Raw genomic sequence first — 18,277 nt, 5'->3', positions numbered from 1 at the left:
TAGAATAGACTAGGGTAGGATAAGGTCAGATGGAATAGCAGAGTCTATTAAACGCAGTAAGGATGATTATCAGTTCATGAAACTTGTTTCAGTTTGGGGAAGGGAAGTGTATGCAAGTGTGTGTGTGTGTGTGTGTGTGTGTGTGTGTGTGTGTGTGAACTGTACTTCTTACTGTGAGGTACAGCTCAGAACATTGCCCTGCATAATTACACTTACCAACCCAAGGAAAGTAATTTGCCTGTTCTTTACTTCATCAAGCTTAGCTTTCATTTAAATCAAACCTTTTAAGTCGCTAGCTTCAACACAGTTCGACTCTACTCCTGGTCTTTTTTCAATTAATCTGCTCATTTGGGCTAACTGTGTAGCATTTTACCCAGTAGCATTTTATCAAAATGAAGAATGTAAAGAACTTCATTAAAGAGTTCTTCTTCTACCTCCTCCTTCCCCTGTCTTCATACAGTCCTCTGTTATTTCTAGTACCTACCTGGAAACTCTTCATTTGCATTTCTGGCACCCAAAGGTGCAACTGTCACTACTACAGCACTCTGTGATACATGCTTTTCTCGACACCTCTATTATCATGAGACAGTTTTTCCCTGTAAGTCATAAAACAAATCTAAATTGCTCCCCTTGTTCTCGAATGTCTCCAAATTAAACTCACTGCAGCTTTTCTGCTATCGTCGCTTTGGTAGCTCTTTACTTTTGGATGGAGAGAAGACATTCGACCTGGGGAGCCGCTGCACACCCGGAAGTTCTGCTTCGATGCGATCTCACACCACAGCTCGGTCACTCTCTACGACTGTCATGGCATGAAGGGGAACCAGCTCTGGGGACACCGCAAGGTAAGAGTCGGCTCACTGTGGGCGTTCTCCAAGTGCCAGGCTAACAGTTTGCTAACTCAAAGTTTTCATTTGAAATACACTGTATGATGGAGATTGTTACCTGGACACAGGCATACATATTTGGGTCACACACTTGGAGATCAGGGGAAAGAGAGAGTGTGTAGGGAGTGGCATGCTTTTGGCTTTGCTTGTTATTCATACACCCATCACAGGCAGTTGGACTGAAGAATGGCTTTGAACCAGAACACTAGCACTACAGGGAAGGGGCAAGTCATAACCCAGACAACCCCCAAACAGAGAAACCACAAACCCAATGACCACATGAATATATGTGTACTTTTCAGGAACCCCAATTCTCTCTCTCTCTCTTTCTCTCACGTCCACACAGAGAGATTAACACATCTACTCTTTTATTACATAGCTCAGGCTCATATGCTTTGGAGCTGTCTCGGTTAAGGGAAGTACATTTACATAAATAATTATACCTTTATGTAGATGTAATTGTTGAAGCCCGTATAAAGAAAGTGAACTATATATATATATATATTATTTTTGTAATTTGGCCAAAATCCTGCCTAAGTATCACAAAGGAAAACTTGTTTGGAGAATGTAAGAGTTTACAGAATGAAACAATGAACATTTAATGAGAGGAAAAATAGTTTAAAAACAAATATCACATTTTATCGGCTTGATAAAAATAAGGATCAATTAAATTTTTATTTTAAAATATCTTTATTACTCATATTGTACATTTTTTAAAATTCTTTAGTTTTTAAAGTGGGACTTACGTTCCAGTTGGCAAACACTTCAGAAGCGGCCTCCTGCCCCTCAAGTTCACACCACTGCGGGCAGCCTTCAGAGACAGACGGACGGACGGACGCAGCCCGCCCTCCGTTTGCCTTTCACACTCTGACGTAACCCAACCTTCCCCCAGGCTGTAGGGAAACTGTTATGCCCACTGCTTTAATCAAGAGCTTCGGCTGTCCTGTGGCTGAGGTAACATCAGCATTCCCTGAAATGACAGAAAGTAAATGGGAAAAATCTGCAAAGGATCAATATGGAGCCACCACTGGTTTTGATGCGTATTCCCTCACATAATAAGCTCTCTGGCACCTAAAATCACACTCACATTATACCCACCATATTATCTGGCAGATTATGGTCCTATGTCCAGTAAAAATATGAAGTGCCAGGTGTTATATCTTTCCACAAAACAACTTAAAATCAAAAGAGCTAATAAACACATGGCATTGGGCATAATATAGGGGAATTACTACAATAGGAGAACTTCACTGTTTTCCTTATGAAGTACATCATAAATAATTAATCTTGTCAAACCCTTTGCTCTTCACTATGACCCAGCCTATGTGTGCTGTGAAAAGAATGTTTTTGTTTTGTTTTGATTTTTTGTTGTTGTTTGTTGTTGTTGTTGTTTAAGTCTGACCTTTGAGAAGTCATTTTCTGGGCACATCAATGAAATACCTGATTCGCCATTTGCCTAGTATGCTGGTGGTCCCTAATGAACAGCCTGCCTCTCATGACTGTACATTTATAGCACGAGAGACAGAACACTCCATAACATGCAGTGAAGCCCAGAAAATGCAGTTGTTTTCATTAGAGAGCCTACAAAAGCTTACCGATGGCTAAGGCCAACTAATACCTATGCACACGGAGCTCCTGAGGAGACAAACATGGCTGCAGTGATTTCAAGAGGTGACTTACAGCTATGACACTTAAACCTTTCCATGGTCCTCATGGACCCGTGAAAAGGGACCACTAGGAGCAATTATGCTGTGGCTCTTTTCTCAGATTTTCTTGTGGCTATTTGCTTTACATTTCTTAGCAAAAGGCTACACTCACCATGCATGTATTTATATAACAAGCAAGGTATTTATACATAATCAGAAACATGCCACAGGCTCAAAATAGAAATTTTCTGAAATATCTCATCTTAGTTGATGACTCAGGCCTATTCCAATGTTCCTGTTTTAGAGAAACCTTCTTGTCTATTTCAAAGACTATTCCCACGGCATTAAGAGAGAAACCACGAAGAGAGAGGTCTCTGGGATTCTGCCGTGTGTGTTTAGATTCACTACCAGGCCCTTGGAGCTTCAGACAGGTTAGCAATATTTTGAGTCAGCTTTGGAGCTGCCCCTTTTTTATTAGCATAGTCATAGTCATGAATAAACGGGATCCCAAAGACCCTACTACTTGTCCAAAGGCCCTCAGTGGGTCATCTCCTGAGCTCCTAAGGTAATCATCACCTCCAACCGCTGAGGAGGCATAGGGCTAGTGCTTTACACACGTTCCCTCAAACCCCACCACCACCCAGGTACTGTCAGGTAGAATTCAGAGATGAAGGAACATACTAGCAGATTTGTGGCAGGGCCAACATTCAGAGGCAGGTGTATCTGGCTTTAAAGTCTCTACTCTTTCCTCTGCCGTGCTCTTAAGAAATCAGATCAATAATGAGAGAGTTCCCAGTGCCCGTTCGATTCAGCACCACATGGCAGCCAGCCCCATACTGGGCTACGTGGAGATTTCTTGGCCGGAAGCTTCCTTGCTTAAGTGGGTGAAGGTGGCTGTCAGGTCTCACTTTCTGGCCCATCTGCAGCCATCAGCTCTCAGCGTTGTTCGTTCAGGAAGATTTTCCCCCAAAACATTGTATGCCTCTAAGGTATACAACATAACACTTTGATATATGTATATATTGCAAAGCGATTACCACAATAAGTTAACACATCTATCACTTCACATAGTTACAAATTTGTTTTTCTTGTGATAAGAACTTTTAGGATCTACTGTCTCAGCAACTTTCAAGTATACAATACAGCATTGTTGACTATAATCACCCTGCTGTACGTTACATCCCCAGAACTTAATCATCCCATAACGGGGAGTTTGTACGTTTTAACCACCTTCACTTCTCTCCTCCCCCGCGCCCGCCAGCTTTCGGTTCTTTTTACATGTGAGTCTTTGCTGCCACCCACAAAACGAGAAGGGGATTCCCGCACCAGGGTCTTGTAACCAGGTTCGGTTGCACAATTGTATGTCGCGCAAGCAGGCACTCTGGATAAGGGATCCCATTCTTGGTTTTCTTTTACCACCAGGGGGACCCCTGTTATAAGAACAAGGAATTGTCGAAGTGACCTCAGTAAAAATATTTAAATCATCAACCAACATCTGAAATAAGAAACTGTCTTCCTTCTTCTTCAACCCCTACATAGAATTGGTCACTAAACTTGTCAATCCCCTCCCCTGGCTGATAGCTGAGAAATCCATCCTCTCTTTGCGATTTCTACAGGCCCTGCCCTAGTCACTGCCCTTCGCATCTTAGCCCTGGGTTATTGTGATAGCTCCCTAAAGGGTCGCCCAGCCTCCTGTCCTTTCCCCTCTGACCCCTCTTCCATCCTGAAGTCAGAGGGAGTTTCTAAAACATCTGGTCCTTGCATTCCTGTGTTTTACAACTGCACCTGGTTTGCCATTGAATAAAAAATACAGGACCTTCACTCCCATTTCTTATCCTGACCCTCCACAATCTGGTAAATATGAAACTCGCCTATCAGGTCTCCTAGCGCATCCTGATTCACCCTGAAACTGGAATGTGATCTTGAAAAACTTCTTTTGCATTTATGATTTTCAACTTCCTCATCAATGTAATAGGGAGGATAATTAAGTGAGATAAACCACGTAAAATTTCTAACACAGCTTCTGATGACATGATCAAATTTATATCTATGTACTTGACAAATGCACTTTTTACATTGAAAGTAGTAGCGAGGTATATCCTAATACACTGCATCACTACAGCAACTAAGTAATATTGACTCTTATAATACCCCCTGGAAATTCAGAGTTATCATCCATGTCTTTTTCTTTTTAAGTGAACATTTTTTAATATAGTTTCCCCAGATTTATACCCTGAAATGAGAATTTGAGTACAAGTGGCTTATTTTGGAGATGGCCCCCCAAAAATCTTGGTAGGAAGTGGGGAAGTAAAATGGAGAAGTTAAGGTAGTCAATAAAAAGTAGACTATCAAAAAAAAAGTGTACTATGAAGGAAGTGCCAGTGTAGGCAGCCAGGCCAAAGCCTGCTGAAGGTCTCGGGAAACGGTATGGAAGACACATCGAGAATGAGGGGCAGGGCATTTATACACCACTCCACACAGTTCTTGGTCAGGATTACTCCTGGGGGGAGGGGAGTTTATTCTCTGACACCTCTGGGCTACTGCTGTCACAGAGAGAGCTGCTGTTAGAATCAGAGAAAGCCCCGGGAAAGCAGAGACGGTGGCCAACTCCTGGAAGTCGGGCCAGTGTGCACTGAAGAACTGCTGGGCCAGAAGAGCCTCTCAGATTCTACCTGAGAACCCAGCTGCTCCACAATCCTCGCCAGCACTTGGCAGCATCGATTTCTTTTTCAGTTCCTCGTTTCATTCTGTGATTGTGGTGCGGCATCATCACGTGTTTGTTAGCTGCTGTGGATGTCATCTTTGTGGAGAATGTGAGCCTATTGATTGTTTGTAACACCGGTTGTCTGGCTTTTCTTTCACGTATTTTTGGGACGATAGATAGACACATATATACATACATGCAAGTTCTTTGTTAGATGTATGTATTGTAAATATCTTATTCTGCTCAGTGTCTTCCCTTTTCTTTCTTGTGGAGTATCTTGATGAAGAGCTATTCTTCACAATCAGTGTTTTTTTGTGTCCTGTTTAAGGAATCTTTGCCCACACCAAAGTCATGAAGGTAGACTTCTAAGTCGTCTTTGGAAGCTTCATTGTTTAATCTTCTAATACGTCTTGGTATATAATTTCATGAAATATTTTTATGTGTACAATGTAAGAGGAGGTTTATTCTTTTTTTCATATTTACATCCATTTGATCAATTGGCATTTATTAAAAGACCATTTTTTCCCACTCCACAGAAGTGGTGCCTTTCTCATAAGCCAAGGGGCCTTATACCCATGGGTCTGTTTATGAATCCTCAAGTTTTACCATCTGACTAAATAGTCTCAGCCAAACAGAAAGTAAACTGATGGTGATAAAGTAATATAATCTAATCAGAGGTATATCCAAAACCCCACAACAGCCATCACTCCTAGTGGTGGAATGGTAAAGTTTTCCTCCAGAGTCCGGGGATAAAATAGGATGCCTGCTCTCATCAGTTTTACTTACCGTTGCACAGGATAGCCTACCTGGAGCAACCAGGAAAAATCAGGAAATTAAATTGTATGAGTTGGAAATGAAGAAATTAAACACTCTAGTCACAGTTGACATAGTAGGTATATAAACAACCCAAAAAGTTATACATTCAAACTATTAATAAGTTCATTTTAGCATAGTTCTGCAAGTAAGATAAAGAAAATCAATTATCTATATACTAGCAGTGAAAAAATAGAAAGTGTAATTCAAAAATGATTCCATTTGATCACCATGAGAAGCATCAAATAATAAATCTCACGACACACGTGCAAGACCTTTGCATGGAAAACTATAAACCATCACTAAGAGAATTTTTTAAATTTTTAGCAATTTAAAACATATACCTTATTATCCTTGACAAAGCAGTCCGTCAAGGACAATAAGACGTCATTGTGAAGATGTTAGTTCACACATGGGTGTATAGATTTAATACAAAACTAATAAAATCCAGCAGGTTTATTTGTGGAAATTGACCAACTGATTCTGAAATGTATATGGAAATGAAAGGGCTAAGATTAGCCAAGAAAATGTTACAGAAAAAAAAGAACAAGTATCAAACAATATGAAACACCAGGGGTCAAGATGTGCAAAAGGACATTTGCTAAGGCACTGTGCTGCTGGTAAAAAATATAGGCTGGGGCCTGGGTCTGGTGTGCTGGGAAAGCTCCAAAGGTGTTCTAATGAGCACTCAGAGAACCATTTTTCTAGTTCTAGTTTTTCCCCACTTTCTTTACCCTACTCCTGCTTTAGGTGGAGTGAGCCCTTCTGCTGTGTTCCTATACCATGTTGTTCCTTTCTGTGTACCTGTAACATTGTATCCTGCCTGGTCAGTTAACTACATAAGGATGGAAACTTTCTCTTGTATTTCTATATGGCCTGCATAATATCTAACGTGCAGAAGTTCCTAAATAAGTATTCTTTAAATAGCTTTAAGAACCACTGGATTCAATTATTGAAATAATTCTCTCCTTTATGAGCCCCAAGCTATGCTGGATAAAACTTAACACATCTCTTTGTTTTAGAACCATGAACACAGCCTCTCCAAAGACCAAAGCTGAAAGATTTAAATTATTTTTCTTCGTTGCTAACTGGGGTGTTTTTATCGTTTAAATTCCATAAAAAGAGCTTAAAAATAACATCAAACGAGAGATACTGATAAGAATGTACCTTTCAGGCTAAGTTGATAACAGTGCCAGTCACATTGGCTTAAAAAGTAAGTGGGTGGAATTTTTGGCATGTATCTGCATTTGACTATTATTGTAGCTTATGATATATGCCAAGGTTTTGGCCTCTCTGCCCATAAAATCCTGCTGGTCAACAGAGATACCAGATGGAAGGCCACAAGGTTGTTATTTTTAAATTGTTCTGGTTAGCTATTGATTCTGGACCCAAAAAATGAGCAAAATGTATACAAAGAGTTTAATTAAAAGGCATATAAATCAACTTTGGTATTGATATACGAAGCCTCACTGCAAAATCCTGGACTGAGGCAGCCACACTCTCCAAGGCCAGCCCACCCATTCCTGGGTAGTCATGAGAGTTAGAAAGCTTGTTCCTGCCCTTGGGGACCACACAGATTAAATGTAATCCATCTTGCTGAAGACAGCTCCCAAATATTTGAACAACACTTGCCTGATCTTTACTCTTTATTTCTGATTAAATGACCTAGTTTCTTGCCACTGCTCTTTATGACTTAATTTTGTTCTACTTCAATTAACCTCCTGGGCATGCACTCCTAATGTACTCCAGATAGTCCTAGAGAGTGATGATACTCAAAACAGAACACAATATTCTAGGTGTGTGTTAACCCCCCAAAAAGTAGAAAAAGTTTCTAGCACCCTTTGTCAAGATCTTATAGTAGTACCCTTGGGTTATGAGCAGTATACTTCTCTTCATTTAGTTTGAGTTGGTCGATTTTCTGCCTTAACTTTATATACTTGGCTTCTTAATGAGCTTTCAGTATTACAGTAACCCAGCCTTTTCTCATGTTTTGCAACACAGACACGTCTCTGCAGTATCACACCTGTGTAGTTCATCTTCCATACTTGTGTAGTTACTCATTTGTTTCTATTAAATTCTACCTCACCAGATTTATCCCAACCTGGATTTTGACTCTTTGATGCAACTCATGAGCAAGTGAACTAGTTTGGTCTCCATCACAGCATGCACTTATGGGCTCATCTACTATAAGTTCTTGATCCCAAAGCACAAGGCCAGGAACTGAGCCCTCTACTGTATAATAGAGGTGACATTGATCCATTCATGAGCATCATTTGGAAAAAGTTACTCAACCAGATACAAATTCACCTAATAGCAATATCTTAGAGCCCACATTTCTCTAGCTTGACCATAAGAAAACAAAGATGGACTTTTCAAACATCTTGTTGAAAACCATATGCGCACTGTCTACATCATACCCATATTTGCAGTAGGAGGCTTCAGTCATAACACCCGACGAAATTATGATTTTCAATTCAAATTGATGATTCAACCACCTTGTCAAAGAAGAGGGAGGATGACTCCCAGGAGGGGAATGTTTTCATCCTGGCACTGAAGCTCCCTTTTCAATAAATCGCACAATCTTCCCATTGTTCTCATCTGTATGTCTAACCTAGCTGCAGTTGCTTAGTCGTCACAACCTTTTAACTTTTTCCACCTTTGGGTAACTTAGCAGAATCCCTACCAGTTCCATCTCACCTAGCATGATCAACTGCCGTTCTCTGGTCCCTAGGAGAAGAAAAAGCTTCATCACAGACCAGCACAGCCTCTAACATAAGGATAAAGGCTCCCTCAATTGAATGCCTGCCAAGATCTAGACTGGCAAACAAAAGAATCTTAATGACTGAAACTATAAAAAATTAAATTAGTTTGCTAATTAAAACAACTCCTCCCTACTGGGCAGGTATGGGGTTGGAGCAGGACTGCCGGTTGGCTCAGGCAGGAAAAGGAATGAAGTAACTCAAAGGTCAGGAGCACAAGCTCTGGGTCCCGGGGACCTGAGATTTGAGCTCTGGCTTCACTGCAGATACTAACACTGGGATCCTGGGATATTACTATGTGTTTCTTCTTAAAAATGGGAATAATAGTTTCTACCTTAGAAGATTATTGTAATGATTATATGAAACTGAAATGAACTTAAGACATGGTTCTTAATAAGAGATCAATTAATGTTAGCTATACTATTCAATGTGCTCAACAAATTACCTTCTGATTTGATTTTAGCTCTCCAAATTTACATACACAAGAAGATGGGTTGATTAGTCATATTTCTATACTATTTTAGCTATCACTAAATATCAGAATGTAAATTCCATGAGAACAGGGATTTTTCTCTGCTTTCTCTCACGAAGAACCTAAAATACTGCTTGGCACATAGGAGGTACTTAATTAGTATTTGTTGGATGAATAAATGAGCCTAGCTCCCATTTGTCCACATTCACTATCCCTTCAGATTACTTAGCAGCTCAGGTAGATACAATGAGAAAATCTGGGTAGAACATTTAGCTCTACCAGACACAGATACATATTCAATAAATAGCAGCTGCTATGGTGTTCACATGACTTCTGGAAAGTTTACTGAGGGGAGATCAAAAGCTATGGACAGATGGAAATGAGCTATAGAACAAATGGCCTTTCTCTACTCCAGGAACTTTCAGTCTAGTGGGGAAGCAGACCAACGTAATTAGATAAGTTAAGTGTACAGGAAAATATGAGAACACAAAACACTGGGTTCTGCTCAGGTCAGAGAGGTAAGCAAGCTTCTCAGACAAACTCTTCAGGGGAGACTTAAAAGATGAGTAGGTGTTAGAAAGTGAAGAAGTGTTACAGAAAAAGATTCCAGATAGAAGGATCAGCTTGTGCACAGGCCCTGAGGTAGGCAAGATTTCCGTTTTCTTGGGAGGTCAAAGAGAATCCAGTTGAAAGCTCTGAGTGTGAGGGAAAATTGGAACTAGAAGGACAGACATCTGGCCAAGGGGTAGGGCCATAGAGGACCTTGTAGGTCATGTTAAGAATTTAGCTAAGAAACCAGGTAGTCTCTGTCTGGTCTGAAAGGCAGGAATATAGCAAATCAGAATAGATTTTTTTAAATGATTCCTGCTCCTCTGAGGGGAATTGAGGACACACTCATGCACACCACTTGCCTGTATCCCAGAAGAGCCCGTGAGAGGAGCAGAGGAGGCCCACCGCAGCTGGCACTGCCTCAGGGCACACACCACAGAGCTCTGTCAGGACATTAGGAGCTGCCCCGGGTGGCATAGCTCACTGGGTTCAGCACAGACTGCAAACCAATGGATTGCTGGTTCGATTCCCAGTCAGAGCACATGCCTATATTGTGAGCCAGGTCCTCAGTGGGGGGGGGGGGGGGTTAATAGGCAACCACACACTGACATTTCTTTCTCTCTCTTTCTCCCTCCCTTCCCTTATCTCAAAATAAATAAATAAAATAAAATCTAAAAAAAATGGGATCTACAAAATAAAATTTGTAAAAGAAAAAGAAGAAGAAGCATTAGCTATGATTGGCCAAATTAGCCACTGATGCAAGGCCAATTTTCTCCTGTGAGGAATTCTACCTGTCAAATAAAAAATGGAAAAAAAATGTACAGTGAGACTGCCTTCTCCTTGTTATGACCGTCAAGGGGTTATTTGCATTCTCCCAGATGCCAACAGTACAAATAGGCAAAGCCTACCTAATTTGTCTCACAACTCACAGAACTATCCAGAACTTACAGGATATTCACATATCTACCCTGTCCTTTACCACATCCCTAGGGTGTGGGACTACAGACATTCTTATCCCTTATCTCATCCCACTTTCTTCCTCTCACCCCATTGATTCTGCAGATTTAAAACCTAAATCACTCACAAACTAAGTGACCATCAAACGTGATAGTCAGAGATAAAGCTAGGATTAAAACTAGTCTCATAATCCCAAACCTTTGTTCTTCCATATTTGTGTTAGCCACAAAAGGCATTGGATCTAAGGAGTCCTCTCTCACAAAAGCCTTATCTTTTCATGTGTGGTACACAGAAGTGAATAGTCAGTAGGACAGAGCAGTTCAATTCTACCCCCTCTACACTAAGGTCCAGTCTATGTCCAGTCTATGTCCGGCTGCTCACTGAGCATCTAAACCTGGATGTTTCAGAGAGTCTCCTACTCCTTGTAGCTCAAACAGAAATCATTGTTGTCGCTAGCCCAGTCCTGTTCCTTTTTCTGCATTTCTTACCTCAACACTGCTTTTCCTCTACTCATCTACTTCTTCCCTCCACCTTCCCTCCACCCCCATATCCCATTAATCAGACAGCCCTATATATTGCTTCTCAAATATTTCTCACATCATTTCTTGGATCACCTCCAACTCATCCTTCCTTGCTTTTGCTTTTGCCTAAGCTTAAATCCAGATGACTGTGGTAGCCACCTACTGTTCTCTTGGCTATAGTCCAGTGCCTTCCTTCCCCCTCCATCCTCCTCTCTGCCACTAGCACCACCCACCCAAAATATACATCCTGTGGCTCTACTATTTTAAATCCTCCAATGACCACTGCACACCCCTTACACACACTTGCATGAAAGACCAAGCCTTAGTATTGTACCCAGTCTCTTCATGATTCTCTTTATGATACCATTGTCTGGGACTCTCTAGCTTGCTCCTTGTGCTCCAGCCATACCAAGTGATCTGCTGGCCCCTAGCACATGATCTGGCCCTCCATACCCCTGACATCATCTCCTACCACTTTTCTTCACTCTGGCCTTCTTGCTGTTTCTCTAACCTATCGCTGTGCATTCCCTCTCTCTCTCTCTCTCTCTCTCTCTCTCTTTCTCTCTCTCTCTTTAAGATTTTATTTATTTACTTTTAGCAAGAGGGGGAGGGAGAGAGAAGGAGAGGGGAAGAAAGAGCAATGTGCGAGAGATACATATATCAGTTGCCTCCTGCATGCTACCAACTGGGGACAGCCTGCAACCCAGGCACATACCCTGACTGGGACTCAAACTGGTGACCTTCTGGTTCACAGGCTGGTGCTCATTCTACTGAGCCACACTAGCCAGGCCTCTGCATTCTTGCTTAGAACGTTTGTACTGTCTGTCCGGAACTGTCCAGACATACTGTCCAGACAGACTGTACTGTCTTCCCTATGTCTGGAACCCTCTTCCCCCAGATATTTGTGTGGCTAATTTTTTCACCTTCTTCAAGATCACCCCGATGTTACCTTCTCAGTAAGGTTTACCCTTGCCACCCTATTTAAATTTTCACACTGGTTATGCATTTTACCTGTTCTGCTCATCATTACTGTCAATGTCCCACTGCCCTACCACCCTATCCCATACCCCTCTCTCTGACATGTAAGTTCCAGAAGGTAGGGAATTACTTTGTCTTATTAGGTTCATCAATATATTTTAACAACCTAATACAGTGCCTGAGAAATAGTAGGCACCAAATAAATTTTTTGATAAATTGAATGCATAGATGTGCATGTTATTTTACATTTCTCTTTTCATATGTCCTTCCCTATGTCTGAAATATCTTAAACCATTCTAGTCTTCCTTGTATTGATACTTTTTACTTCAAACATTTCTTGTTTACCTATTGGTTTCCCCAACTTCTTGGGTTGGAGGAATGCGTCTTTTATTATCTTTCTATGTCTATCTCCAAATATGTATCAGAAAATAAGAGGCAACTCAACTGACCTGAATAATGTTGTATTTCAAGAAAATGGCTTAAATCCATAGATCATATACAAGCTGGTCGAATTGTGCAGAAGAGCTCATTCTAGAGCCATCAATGACTCAGCAAGGCCTTTCACTTAACACAGAAGGCACTGGTTTAATCAAGCTACATAGCTGGTAGAGGCAGGTACTAATTTTTGAAAATTCTGTTTTGCCAGGATTTCAGAAAATTCTATTTGGTCTCGAATGGCTAGTCTCAGACCAGGTGCTGAGTGCACTCTGATTTTTTAGAATTGGTAAATGCTCCCTGACTAGAAATAAGTTAAGAGAAGTGGGGAGTGGAATCACTATTACTGAGTTATTTATTCTGTGTAGGACACTGTGCCAGTGAGTTTACATACATTAACTCTCATCCTCACAACAAACTTGTGAAGCAATATTATGCCCGTATTTTACAGACGAGGAAGCTGAGGTTCAGAGAATTAAGCAACTGTTTAAGGTCACACAACAGTAAGGGGCATGACTGGAATTTGACCCAAATTCCCTGTGAAACAAGGTCCAGCCCTTTCCCCGGCACTGAGCCGCCTCCCCACCCACAGTGTGGAGTTGTAGTCTCAGAATCATCTTCCCATACATTAGGAACTCGCCCACCTGTTACCATCTTTGCACCTGTGGTGTTTGTTTTTTTTATTACTCTAAACATAGTGTGGAATGTTTCCTACATTGTGCTCATTCTTTCAGAGTTCAGACCCTACGAAAGTATAGAGTCTAATAAAATTTAATGTTTGCCTGCAACTGCCACAAAGTATAACACAGAAACCAATCAAAGCACAGGCCTGTTTGGAAGAGGCGCCCCTTTCCAATGAGCTACCTGAAAAATCCCACCCACGCCTTTCACAACACGGACTGGTTGGCCCGCACCCAGGCACTTTGCCTGACTTGGTTTGATCATGGAGGGCGGGTCTATAAACCTGGATGTGAACTTTCTCATGTCCTGCTCAAGGACTTCCAATTTCTTAGGCAAAAACAAAAGTAAATAAAAACAAAAGAAGAAGCAGTCAGGAGAGGTGGGAGGAGTACAGGGGAGGCAGTTTGTTGCAATTACGTTTTGAACAGCCAGACCACATGCTGCGCCTTCTCTCAGGACTGAACAAAGGACAATCCAGTGAAAAGAGCCCTTTAAGGAGGATTGTTATGGACAACAAACTGGCCAAAGCACTGAGAAGTCTATTCCAAAGAAAAACTGGGTTCAGTTTTGTTACAGTCAACCCTTGTCATGACCAAGGGCAGGAAGGGTAGAGGAGTCAAGCGCTGTCAGAGAGCAAGAGACCATAGTCACCAATGATTACTCAATCCACTGACTTAATTCCAGCCAGGAAAAGCATCAGTAAAAACATTTAGTCACTGAAAAGCTTAGCTGAGTAAAAACATAAAGATGCCAATTACGTAACCTCCAAGGCCAAAAGAGGAAAATGCAGGCTCTGGGGAAGGCCGAAGATATTTCCAGAAGCTTCACCTCTAGGACTAGCTGGTTACTGCAAAGACTAGGGTGAGCAGAACTCAGCCTACAACCAGAGAGCAATCAATCTGTTGGTCCACTGCTTATGTTGATAGTCTCTTGTTTGATGTTCTGTCATTTGTCTTTGTCAGGAGTGAACTTGGGAATAAAATGTGCATCATTCAATTTTATGGCTCGGAGAGACCTTAGAGATTGATCTTATCCACCCCCTCACTTTACTGATAAAGCTTCTCAGGCATAGATAGATTTAGGAAATTCAACTTTTCAACTTTTATGAGAACATAAAGTCCAATAACAGCAAACACATTCTGGATTTTTCAGGGTAACGCTGAATTTGCATATCCTGCCTGGTTAGCCCCATTAGTATACCTGTATTTGTCAGAGCATGTGTTCCAATTTGAAATTTGCAAAAATATGATCACCTTATGGCTCCAAAAATAGGGCTGGAAAAAATAAAATGTTCAGAAAATCTGGTTCAGCTTGTGCTTCCATGCTGAGGTACACAAACTGGTGCAAGGAAGAGAATAGAAACATGTTCTACTCCTTTTCTCATTTTTTACGCTTTCATGGAAATATGTGCTTGGGGGGACTGCAAACATATGGAGGTCCCCACTTCAGCTACTGATCAAGGTAACAATAGGAAGGAATACAGATAGTTAAGGGAGGAAAGAAGTACTTATACATGGAACTGAGTGTATTAGAATTTAGCAGGTCCATAGAACTAATTTTCATGAATTTTAGCAGCTTAAGAATGCTCTGTGCAAAACTGATCTAAATACATTAGGCCCATGCATCTAACCTGGTAGGAGACAGAGCATGAGAGATGCTGGGAAGGATGAAAGCAAGAGGAGAAGGAACTGCTGCCCAAGGAGCCAGGTGGCTGTCAGAAGGGATCCGTGATAGTAAGAACAGACCCCAAGAGGGCAGGTTGGGGGGTGAGCTGCAGGGCATTCTCCTCCCTTCCAGAACTGCTCCTTCCATGCAGAGTAGGAGAGAGCTCCTCAGAACTTCTGGAGTCAAAGAGCAGCCAGCTAGCTAGGGAAGCAGTGGGGAGAAGAAAGTGGGAAGGAGGCCTCAGGAGCCTTCTTTGTGTAAGGAAAGCAGAATCCACAATAAACTCAGGGAAAGTTAGAGAACAGAAGAGTGAGCCTTTGTATTAGGCATAGCTCTTTGTTTACACTGAAAATAGAAACGTGAAAACTAAATTGCTGGCAGCTGCCTTTTTTCTTTTCTTCTTCCTCCCTTCACACAGTGCATAACTATGCAAACATCCGGGCCCTAAAAGGACATTAAATATTAGCTGGTGGAGTCTTAACACACAGGAGCAATCCAGAAGTGTTTACACAAGGTGCCTGAAAAACTCCTAAATTCTAAAAGCATTGCAAATCTCATATGCCCCAGTTAAAAAAAATAATCAGAACCTCTAAACATTTCCTAAGCTAAATAATAAAGCATTATTTGATCCTAAACTTTAAGCAGTAACTTGGGGAAGTTTTTACTTGTTATTGGCACTTTTCTTTTTTAGCATAGACATTGTAAGAGGCAACATTTTATAACAAGTTAAGAAAGGGTCTTTTTCTCTTGGCATTAACTTTCTCTTTCCAATTTGCACAATAAAAAGGGGTGTGTGTCAATAAAATCTATTCAGATAGTGAGCTTGCTCCCCACGTGTACCCTTGTAGTACCTTTCATTCACAGAGCTGTTATCTTTGTCTTGTACTTAGCAACCTTTTCTTCAAAGAAGTGGACATTGCCTCCTCCACTTTACAGAAAACAATGAAAATTGCACCACAGGAATGGCAATAAAGAGGCTGAGAAGAGATTGAAGTGCAAGTGCTAGCAAAGTTGAGGCCACACATTGAAATACTGCCTGTGTGTCACTTGCCCCCTGCCCCATACTCATCTTCCAATTAGGGCAACTGAGCACCTTGATTTACTTCCTGTTTCTTTTGTATTTCTCTTTCTGGCTAGAGGTTCAGAACAAGGGTAAGAAAAATTATGACTCTCCTGATTGTATGTGTGTGCTGCTGTCGTTTTAGACAAAAATGATCATTTTTATATATGTTTTTCCCCAAATAACTAGATTATTAACTATTGTTAACTACTTGAAAAGCAACTACACATGCTTATATCTTCAAAACCCAAGGAGAAAAGCAAAATGCCTACCACAGAGTAGAAAATGATGGATTTCTTTTTTAAAAAAATATCAATAAATGAATGAATGCTTCTGATTGAACCTGTTTGGATGCCCTACCCAGTACCAATGGATTCCAGGAAACCATGTTCCATGTGGCAACGCAGCATGCTATTGTTTGCTTTGGGACGTGGTCTGCTTTTCACATTATGGGTATAGACTGAAATATAAGCAGGAATATTTTGCTTCCTCTGTGTATTTTGAGTTCTAACCATGCACCATGTATTATGTCAGCCGTTTCTTTCTGATCTCTCCAGGACAGAACACTGTTCCACCCTGTGAGCAACAGCTGCATGGATTGCAACCCTGCAGAGAAGAAGATTTTCATGGCCAGATGTGACCCTCTATCTGAGACTCAGCAGTGGATTTTTGAACATATTAATATGACTGTTTTAGAAAAATTTAACCACCATGCCAGCTCCTAGAAAGAAAGAAGGAAAAAAGAGTGATTACCTACAGATTCTAAAAACTGAATTTTTGCCAGCATCCGGGTCCAAGGAGTCAGGAATAACATTTCCTAGATCTAGGAAGCCTGGTTTCAAGTTTTGTAAATGCCACATCAAAGTAGGTTGTCCTGGAGCACTTCCTGCATCTGAAGAACTTGGCTGAGACCCTCACCAGCTGCTTCTGAGCACTTGAGACTAGCAGTTCCCTTGCTGGCCAAGGGCGAGGATTACTTAGGGACTTTTCAAAACAACTGCTGAGTTATTAAATCCTAGCATTTCTCAGGTCAAATCCTGCAGTAGTGAGTAGCTATGAATGGATCCTGTCATTTGGGTAGGGGGGTGGGGGTGGAAATAGAGTGCATGACTGCTCTGACAACCTGAAGACACCGCAGGTGTAGGACTAGCCACGCTGAGGGGGTGAGCTGTACTCCTTGGTGCCATTCTCCGACTAAGAATGGGTTAAGCAGGTTTAACCCTTAAAAGTGCTGCAGATGATTTTAGAGTGCTCACACCATTCTGTTTTCTTGTTTTGTTTTGTTTTGTTTTGTTTTTTAATGAAGGTGTGCTTTCTAATGTAAGACTTAAATTACATCATGAAATGAACTTCCAGTGTTTCCATCCTTGCATTGGCCATTTTCCTTTTAGAACAGAAGTAACTTATTGTTTATAAAAGGTCGTGCTCCATCAATCAGCTGAAGTTCTAATTCAGTGCCCTTGTATGAATCCAGTTTAAAAACAAGAAACAAAACACTATGCTTCCAAGTTACTCCAAAGAAAAAGGTTTCACAGAAGCAGCAAAACCATGTCAGATTTAGGAGAGGAATTTCCTTAGGAAATCTATTTTTACTTTTCTATTATTTTTAGAATTTTAAAAGTCTGATGTTTGTCCAGTTATAATTTTTATTAAGGAAGGAAATGGAGTGAGGTTGATGTAATTTGTTTAAGGAGATTCTTAAACCCAAATAAATCTACACTCCAAGCAGTGTGTGAAAATGTCTTGGTTCACTTCAGTTCTGTTTGGTCAGTGTTTGGGACATAAAGTGTTTTATTCATATGGTTTTAGACTTTTTTGTTTTATAGCATTGATACTAATGATGTTTTTGTTTTACTTGGAAGTGCACAGGAGGAATTTCCATTAACAGTGCATCTGACACCGTTTTCTGTAAATGAGACAGTATTTCAGGGGTGAAGAAAGAAATGATTTAAAAAACTAAATGGGACATTTAATCTTAAAATAATTTTTATTTTACTTTTTAGTAATAATAGAGATGAGAGAGGAATGTATAGGGATCAAGATGGCTCCTTAGAGGCCAAAATCATGTTTATTATACATTTCCTGAGCTTTTTCAGGTAGAAAGAAGTTTTTATTTTACTTTCATTGTTTTCTTTTACTTTGGTTTTCTTGTT

General features: G+C 40.8%; 1 protein-coding gene across 1 annotated transcript in view; it reads left to right on the top strand.

Moving 5' to 3' along the window:
* The window catches only part of GALNTL6 (polypeptide N-acetylgalactosaminyltransferase like 6), an 875,194-nt gene extending 857,531 nt beyond the window's left edge, over positions 1-17,663 (top strand). Inside the window, exons 11-12 of the mRNA XM_045830767.1 lie at positions 693-842; positions 16,682-17,663. Of these exons, the coding sequence (XP_045686723.1) occupies positions 693-842; positions 16,682-16,849 (318 nt within the window). The 3' untranslated portion in view covers positions 16,850-17,663. The remainder of the gene's footprint in view (positions 1-692; positions 843-16,681) is intronic.
* The last annotated feature ends 614 nt before the right edge of the window (positions 17,664-18,277 follow it).

The sequence above is a fragment of the Phyllostomus hastatus genome, unplaced genomic scaffold (assembly GCF_019186645.2).
Source record: "Phyllostomus hastatus isolate PE091 unplaced genomic scaffold, TTU_PhHast_1.1 phas_contig_159, whole genome shotgun sequence".
Lineage (NCBI taxonomy): Eukaryota > Metazoa > Chordata > Mammalia > Chiroptera > Phyllostomidae > Phyllostomus > Phyllostomus hastatus.
Note: the sequence above shows the minus strand (reverse complement) of the source record. Positions and strands in the feature narration are given on the sequence as shown.